The sequence below is a fragment of the Apus apus genome, chromosome 23, assembly GCF_020740795.1.
Source record: "Apus apus isolate bApuApu2 chromosome 23, bApuApu2.pri.cur, whole genome shotgun sequence".
In the NCBI taxonomy this organism is placed as follows: Eukaryota; Metazoa; Chordata; class Aves; order Apodiformes; family Apodidae; genus Apus; species Apus apus.
In genome coordinates, this window is record NC_067304.1 from 3,784,961 (window position 1) to 3,792,977 (window position 8,017).

At 56.2% G+C, this 8,017-nt stretch overlaps 1 protein-coding gene across 1 annotated transcript; it reads right to left on the reverse strand.

Moving 5' to 3' along the window:
- Positions 1 to 1,031: 1,031 nt before the first annotated feature.
- FMOD (fibromodulin) lies at positions 1,032 to 7,801 on the reverse strand. The gene is made up of 3 exons (XM_051639077.1): positions 7,578 to 7,801; positions 4,428 to 5,438; positions 1,032 to 2,346 (listed from the first exon to the last, which is right to left on the reverse strand). The coding sequence occupies exons 2-3, from the start codon at positions 5,416 to 5,418 to the stop codon at positions 2,195 to 2,197; spliced, it is 1,143 nt and encodes a 380-aa protein (XP_051495037.1). The 5' UTR covers positions 5,419 to 5,438; positions 7,578 to 7,801; the 3' UTR covers positions 1,032 to 2,194.
- Between the last annotated feature and the right edge of the window lie 216 nt (positions 7,802 to 8,017).

Here is an 8,017-nt window from a genome sequence, read left to right on the forward strand (position 1 = left end):
ACCCCAGTGTGCAGAGCAGAGGCCCCAGGCTGGGAAGTGGCACTTTCTGTGCAATTCCAGGTCTGTGCAAATCCTGCCCATGTGGATTTTGGGGTTTTTTTTATAAGCATCCTCCAGCTTAGCTGTTAAAAATAAGCAGGGCTGAAGATGGGAGAACAGGAAAGCACCCGGAAAATAACTGTGCCGGTAGCACCACCATCCCTCCCCTCTCTCAATGGATACTTTTCCATATGTATTTTCTCCTTCTATAAATGGTAGGTCAAGAGAGGTTCTCCTCCCCCTCTATTCTGCCCTGGTGAGGCCACATCTGGAGTATTGTGTCCAGTTCTGGGCCCCACAGTTCAAGAAGGACAGGGAACTGCTTGAGAGAGTCCAGGGCAGAGCCACAGAGATGATGGAGGGAGTGGGACATCTCCCTGATGAGGAAAGGCTGGGGGAGCTGGATCTCTTGAGCTTGGAGAAAAGGAGACTGAGGGGTGACCTCATCAATGGTTACAAATATGTAAAGGGTGAGTGTCAGGAGGATGGAGCCAGGCTTTGTTCAGTGATGACCAGTGATAGGACAAGGGGCAGTGGGTGCAAACTGGGGCATGGGAGGTTCCATGTGAATATCAGGAAGAACTTCTTTCCTGTGAGAGTGACAGAGCCCTGGGCCAGGCTGCCCAGAGAGGCTGTGGAGTCTCCTTCTCTGGAGACATTCAAAACCTGCCTGGTTTCGTTCCTGTGTGATGTGCTCTGGGTGACCCTGCTCTGGCAGGGGGGTTGGGCTGGGTGATCTTTCGAGGTCCCTTCCAGCCCCTGGGATTCTGTGATGCTGTGAAATGTCCTCGCATGGAGCCCATCTGGGATGTGCTGGAGCAGCAGCTCCCCAGCGTGGGGAAGGTGAGGTACTCACCCGTCGTGTCTGGAACAGCCACTAGACGGCAAATCCAGCCCCGGTTATGTGCGCGGGAGGGGAGGTGACAGAGCTCAGAGCAGCTCGGGTGCTCAGACCCTGGTCTCTGCGTTTGGGATTCCTCAGACACGCTTCGTGCAGTTACAGAAAGGGCTTTATTCGTCGGTACGATATCTACAGTTCATGCGTTGGTGATAGCACAGGTTTTTTTGGGTTTTTGTTTCTATACTGTTAGCATGCAGTGGAAATGGGGAGGGTCTGGATGACCTCATCAGCTTTGCAGGTCATCCCCAAAGCTCAGCTGCCCTTTTGGTTCTCAAACTAATCTGTCCAAGGAACCAAGTTGGGTGGTTTTGGCGATTCAAACGTGCTGCAGATGCAGCTGTCACTGGGATTTTGTGCTCGTCGGTTGGTGTTTTGGTTTGGTTTTGTTTTGTTTTTTAAATGGGAGGCCCCGGGTGCCTGGGCAGGGAGGGAGCTCAGAGCCAAGCTGGTGAGTGGGATGAAGCTGGGTTTGGGAAGGTTCCCCCCCTGCAGCCCACGGTGATGGCACCAGGAATTGCCCTCGTCCCTGGTCCTGCCCTGCATCAGTGGTCTGGGAGGAAGATGGGAGACTCTGGGCCACAGGGGTCCATGAACAGGCTGTTTCTCAGGGTGTTTCTCTCCAGCCTCAGCAGCTGGCAGCTGCTCGGCAGGGGCAGGAAAACTTCCTGCCTGGAAACTTTTGGAGTTGGTGGAAGTGGGGAAAAAATGGAGGGGGAACAGTGGGCCTGCTCTTCCTCATCCTCAGCTGGGGGATGCTGCCAGCCAGGAGATTTTTAACCTTTTACTCATGTAGCTCCCAACCTCCTGGATAATCCTCCCAGTGACCACTGGCACCCGGCCCAGGGTGAGTTGGTTCAGATCTGCTGTTGCTGCAGGACCCACACCTGAACCCCTGCCCACCGAGGTGGGCTGCTCAGTGCCACACCTGGGAGGTGGGATGAGCTCTCCCCCATCCCCGCTGCACCCACCCCAAACCAGAGGAAGGAGATGGTTGAGGGGGTGACTGTAGTGGGGTCAGAGGGAGAAATGTGCTGGGAATTGTCCCACCTTGCATAGCCAGAGAGCCAGGACTGGGGAATGTTTGGAGACAAATGGATCCTGCCCACCCGCGCGGGCCGGTGTTTGGAGTTCCCTGCCTGCACTATTGCGGAAGCCAAGTCACACTGTCAAGCTGCTTTAAAATGGGAGTGAGTGTCTCCCCAGGAGTGGGAGAGCCGAGTCCTGAGGATGGGGAGGGGGCCAGGAGGGGCTGGGCTAGATCTCGATGATGGTGGCACGCCGCAGGCACAGCGGGGCGTCCGGGGGCACCGCGTTCCGCTTGATCTCGTTCCCGTCCAGCCGCAGGACCTGGAGCCTGGAATAGTTCATCACGTCCACCACGGTGCAGAAGCTGCTGATGGAGAACTCTGCGGGGGGAGAGAGGAGATGGAGAGCTGAGCACCGGCTCTGGCCCCAGCTCTGACCTTTGTGATGTGACTGATCTTTGGGGAAGGATGTAAGAAATACCAAGGGGGGCTGCTCTGGAGCTGGGGCTGAGGGTGCTGGGAGCTGGTTTGTGGTAAGATGGGCAGGATAATAAATGAGATACCCCCAAATCACCACTCACTCATGCAAATTTGACACTCTCCCATCTTAAGCTAGAAGGGTAACTGATGCTCCTGCCTGCAGCTGGAAGGAGCCCATCAATTTATGCCTATCCGAGGGTTTGGGAGCAGTGTCAGCACCTGAGTTGCCTTTCCCAGTCCGGCTGGAGTGCTGGCAGGGAAAAAGCCAGGAGGAGTCAGATGAAAACCATTGCTTTTTACTGGGAATTGCCTTTGCAGCCTCTTTGCTGAGGTCTCATCCGCTGCAGCCTCCAGCCCCTGACTCCCCTCGGCCACCATAGGGCTACCCAGAGAGCGTGGCCAGCAGGGAGGACACGTCCCGGCCCCCTGGACGGGGGACACCTGTGTCCCCATCCCATGCCTGTGATCATCCCCTCTCCGTTCACCGGCGAGCGCCAGGCGGGGAAACTCCTGCTCAGCGCGGGCTGGGTTTGGAGGGAGGAGACGGAAAAAGCTCAAAAAAAAAATTGGGTGCAGGATTTGGGAGAGAAATGACCGACTAGAGGGCAGCAAAGCTCCAGGCCGGGATGCTGCTGAGGAGGGCAGCGAGTTGCTGGGAGTCCCTGCACCCCCAGACCGGGGGACTTGGGGGCGGGGGGGGCTGCGAAATCCCCGGTGTGCGGGGAGCGAGCGGGGACCTCCCGGGGTGACCGGAGGGTCACGACCCTGGCCCTGATGCCCCGTGGGGTGGGATGTGCCCCCCGATGAGGTTGATGCTGCACGCTCGGACCCGCAGCCCCTGCTCCTGGGGCTGCTTGGCAGGTCAGCGGCAAAACCCGCAGCTGGAGGCAAAACTGCGGGAAAGCAGGAGCGGCTCCGCCGCGGGTTCGTGGCGTCCGTGGGCAGACGTTACCAGCCCCGCGTTTTGAAAGCAAACATTTGGAAATCTGTTCTTGTTTTTGTGTTTCTGTCGGATCCTGGGTGCGGGGTTGTGTGTTTCCTCTGCAACAGCTGATGGCTGCACCAACACATCCCTCTCCTCATCCCAGGCTTGCCCAGCGGCTCCAGCACCGCTCCGGGACGGTCCTGCCCTCAGGACCTCGCAGGTGAGAGGAGCAAGCCTGGATTTTTCCAGGAGATTGCTTGGTTGTTGTTTTTTTTGGGGGGGTTTATTTTGTTTGGTATTTTTTTTTCCCCTAGCATATTTTTATAAATAGCAGCCCCAGAACAATCTGTTCCTTTTATTTATTTGTGTATTAAGTGGAATGAATTTTAGTCCTGGCAGAAGATGCTGCGTTGATGGCTCTAATAACTAAGAGCTCCTGTCTGTCCCAGCCTCAGCAAGGATGTTCCCCTCAGCTGTGGAACTTGGGGGGTCTCTTGGGGGGGGCTTTGGAGCCGTGGGCTGTGCCAATGCCCTGCAGGGAAGGAGGTGGGCAGAGGGGGCTGGAGAAAGGGGCTGCAGACTGGGAATGTCCCTGTCCTCTGTGTTAGCACTGGCCAGGGTGATGCGTGTTCCCACTTGTAGTCATGGTGGCTGTGGGGACCTCCCACCTCTGTCCACCCTGTTGGTGACCCCCCAGCCTGTGTGCAATGCTGGACTAAAGCCATAGTTCCCTCTCCAGGTTGTGCATCAGCTTCTGCCCACAGCTGGTTTCTGGCATCTCTCACCAGAAGAAGCTCAGACTTCTGCTAAAGGTTGGGTGAAACCAGTGCAATGATGGGAGCATTCAGAGCTCTGAGCCTCTCAGCTCCATGAGTGTTGGGACACAACAGGCCCCATTCCTGCCTTGTTGAGGGCTGCCTGGAAGTCTCCCAAATACCAGCCTCCTGCTCAAACCATGACCTCAGGTAGTCTCCCAGAGGGAGGCACAGGTTCTGCATCCCCACCTCCCCATCCCTCTATTGCCCCACCGCGCTTGGGTCCTTGCATTTCTGCTCACCATTGATCTGGTTCCCCTGAAGGTAGAGGTTCTCCAGGTTGGTGCTGACCCTGGGGATCTTCTGGAGCCTGTTGTAAGAGAGGTCCAGCTCCAGGATGCTGCTGCTGTTGAAAGTGTTGGTAGAGAGACCTTGATTTGTCAGGCTGTTGTGGGACATCCGTACATAGAGCAGCTTGGGTGAGACTTTGAAATAGTTATCAGGGATGGTGTTAATGTAGTTGTATTCTAGGTAGAGCTGTTCCAAAGCCATTGGGAGCCCATCAGGGACTTTCCTGAGGTGGTTGTAGCTCAGATCAGCAAGGATCAAGGACTTGAGCCCTTTGAGGGATGCTCCCAACTCAAAAATGAAGTTGTGGCTGAGGTACAGAGCTGTGAGGTTCTCCAGACCCTCCAGAGCATTGGAGGGGACCTTGGAGATCTGATTATAAGACAAGTGGAGCTCTCTCAGGGTCCGTGGCAAAGGGCTGGGCACCTTGGTCAGGTTGTTGTTGTTCATGTACAACCTCTCCAGTCTTTTGAGCTTGGCAAAGACCTTCTTGCCCATCTTCTCACTGGAGATCTGGTTGTTGTGCAGCGCCAGCCATTCCAGCTCCGTGGCATTGTCAAAAGCTCCCTCTTGGATGGCAGTGATCCTGTTGTTCTGGAAGTAAACGTATTTCATCCGGGAAGGCACGAAGGGCAGGTACCTCAGGTTCCGGGTGTCACAGTACATGGCTGATGAGAAGTTAGGGGGACAATCACACTCTTGGGGACATTGCCAGGAAGGTGCTTGCTGAGGTTCTGGGCCAGGCTCTGGCTCCGTGTCTGGAGCTGGGAGGTAAGAGTAGACGTAGGGGGTGTTCTCATCCTCGTAGTAGGGCATGTAGTTGTAGGAGGACATGCGGGACTGCCTCATGTAGTACTGCAGCCAGGCCAGGTCTTCTTCTTCATTGTATTGACCCAGGGAGGTTCCACAGAGTCCAGCAATGATCAGGATGGTGGCCCAACGCATGGTGCTGGTGCTGGAAGGACCTGGGTGAGGGAGAAATGGGGAGGGAACAAACTATCAGTAGTGTCAGCTCTGGTGTAAAGGGTAGAGGCAGGTGAGTTGCATGTCAAGGCCTGGGAATCCAGTGGGGTTGGTGGCACTTGGCAGCAGAGCTGGAGAACCAGGGGACCCCCTTCTCACTTCAGGCCTTCTAGAAACCTCCATCCCAGAGGATATTTGCTTGCAAAATCTTTATTTATGGGTATTTCTGTTACAACAGAGTAGAGGGTGGAGATATATGGGGCACGTGGCCCAAATCTGTGTAAGGTCATGCAACTCTGCCTGGGAGCTGCCTGGGATTTGCCCCTGCTGGCTCTGCATGGGAGGGAGGAGAAAGGACTTGGCTGCTCTTGGGCCAAGGGGAGGAGAGTGGTGGCTGCAGGAACAGGTTGATGGAGCTCGAGGCATGTTTCGATGGAGCTATATTTATGCTACCCTTGCTGGCAACATCATTCACTGTGGGTTTCATCCAGCTCTCCCTTCCCCCACAAAAAAAGCAGGATGCTCGTGCTGCTCAGGATTGATGTAAATCCTGGTAAACAAGTTCTGGCTCATTTTTTTTTCACATGAAAACCACTTTCCAGCCTAGATTTCCTGAGCTCAGCCCTGGCACAAAAAGGGGCAGCATCTACTGGCTCCTTTAGGGCAAGGTGACCAGGGAGAGAAGGAGCCATCACCAGACCTGGTGCTTGGACCCACAGTGTGGAATTCAGGCTGGCAAGGGCTGGCACCCTGATGGGAGCAGGGCAGGGGGCTTGGTTGGAGCAAAGGAAAACCTCTCCCCGAGCCCCTTGGCTTGGCAGCTGGCACATGGTGGCACTGATGGCAGGAGGGCTCTGGGTCAGCCTGGCTCCTCATCTTGGGGCTAAAGGAGCGTGAAGAGCGGCCCGGAGTGAGGCAGCTTGAAATGCCTCCAGGAAATCCATGGGGCCGAGCTGTTCCAAGGGGGAGAGGAGCCGGATTTGCTCCCCCTTGCTGGCTCCTACGTGGCTGCAGGGCTGCTCCTGCCAGCTCCGCCCCGCCGCCCGCCCTGCAGGCAACCTGCAAGCATGGGCTAGTGGCCCAACTCACCGTGCCAAGGGGTGGCCCTGGGGTCACCCCATGACAGCTGGCCGTGTCCCCGGCCCGTGGTGAGGGGGGATGTCTCGCTGGCAGACAAAGAGGACACAGTTTGCTGGGCTGTCCTGCCACCGAGGCACCCTGGCAGGCTGCTCGTGCTGGAAGAAAAGAGGGATTGAGCAGGCAGGGCTCCCTCCTCGCTTTCTCCTTCTCTCCCTCCTTCCTCCTTCATGTGCTTGTTCCGCCAAAGGGTGGATGAGACGTGGTCCTCTGGGATGCTGCGTGTAACTGGGGAGCTTGGCAGTCACAGAGGAGTTTCATCTCCTCCTCCCTGCGCTCCAGGGCACTCTGCCTGCTGAAATACCAGAGCTCTGCACAGGGGCTTCTCCACCCAGGCAGCCCTTTCTTTGGGGGTGTTGAACCTCTGTGCAGGGCAGGACTGTTCCACAGGGCCCCTCCACCTTTCCCAGTGCCCCTCTTCAGCATACTGGTAACCCCAGAGCGTGTCCTCAGCAGTCCCCTGTTTCATTTGGAGGCTGCTTCTTCCCTCCCAGTGGACTCTGGCTCTGGTTTTGGGGTGAGCGTGCTGGCCATGAGCTCCATGTCACCTCCTGGTGCCCATGCTCCCATGCCAGAGGCTGCAGGATAATGGGATCAGCTCCTCACCCTGGGAGGGGAGCAGGTTTTGGAGCAAGGGACTTCTCAGCCCATGGTCAGCCATGGACTCTGCCCATCACTACTGTGCCAGGCATGAAACCAGCTTCACTCCAGCAGGGCTGTGCCAGGCAGAGAGCAGGCACTGCCCACACCTGGGTGTCCATGGCTGGAGGTGTCCAGCTCTTGGCCAAAGTGGGCAAGAAGCTGCCAGAGTGGCAAGAGACGTGGGTAGAAGGAGAGAGGATTTCCCCTCCATGGTGGCTGGGGAGTGCTGGTGTTTGAGCTGTGCCACCCCTGTGGTTGGCATGTGCTTCAGGCGGCAGCCGGCGAGGCGAGGGTATGGAAATCAGGCTCCAAAAAATAACATAATAAAAAACCCAACATAATAAATAGAGAGAAGGACTTACCAAGCTAAGAGCCTCCTTCCCAAAGCCTCGCTGCTCTTCTCCGGGATCTCCCGTGTGTCAAGCAGCATGTGAGAGTGTCTCCTGCTTTGCAAAGCCTGGTGCCCGCCCTAGATCCCAAATCAAATATTGTGCTTGCAGGTCACGGGCTCGGCAGGTTTTTTTGGGGGAGTGACCTCCCAGCAGCAGCCAGTTTGCAGGAGAGACTGAAGAGACCCTAAGGCTGCCTGGCGTTATAAATAACCTGCTTTTTCTTTCCTCCCTCTCTCTCTCTCTCTCTCTCCCTCCCTCCCTCTCTCCAGTCTTTTCTCATAGGAGTGTTGGCACTTTTCAGGCTCTCTCTGTTTAACGAGTTAGTGGAATCGGGGATGTTGTTTTTAAAAGGGCTGTTGTTAGGTCTCCTGTGATTCTCATCAGGAAGCCATGAGGAGGCCTCCTGCCAG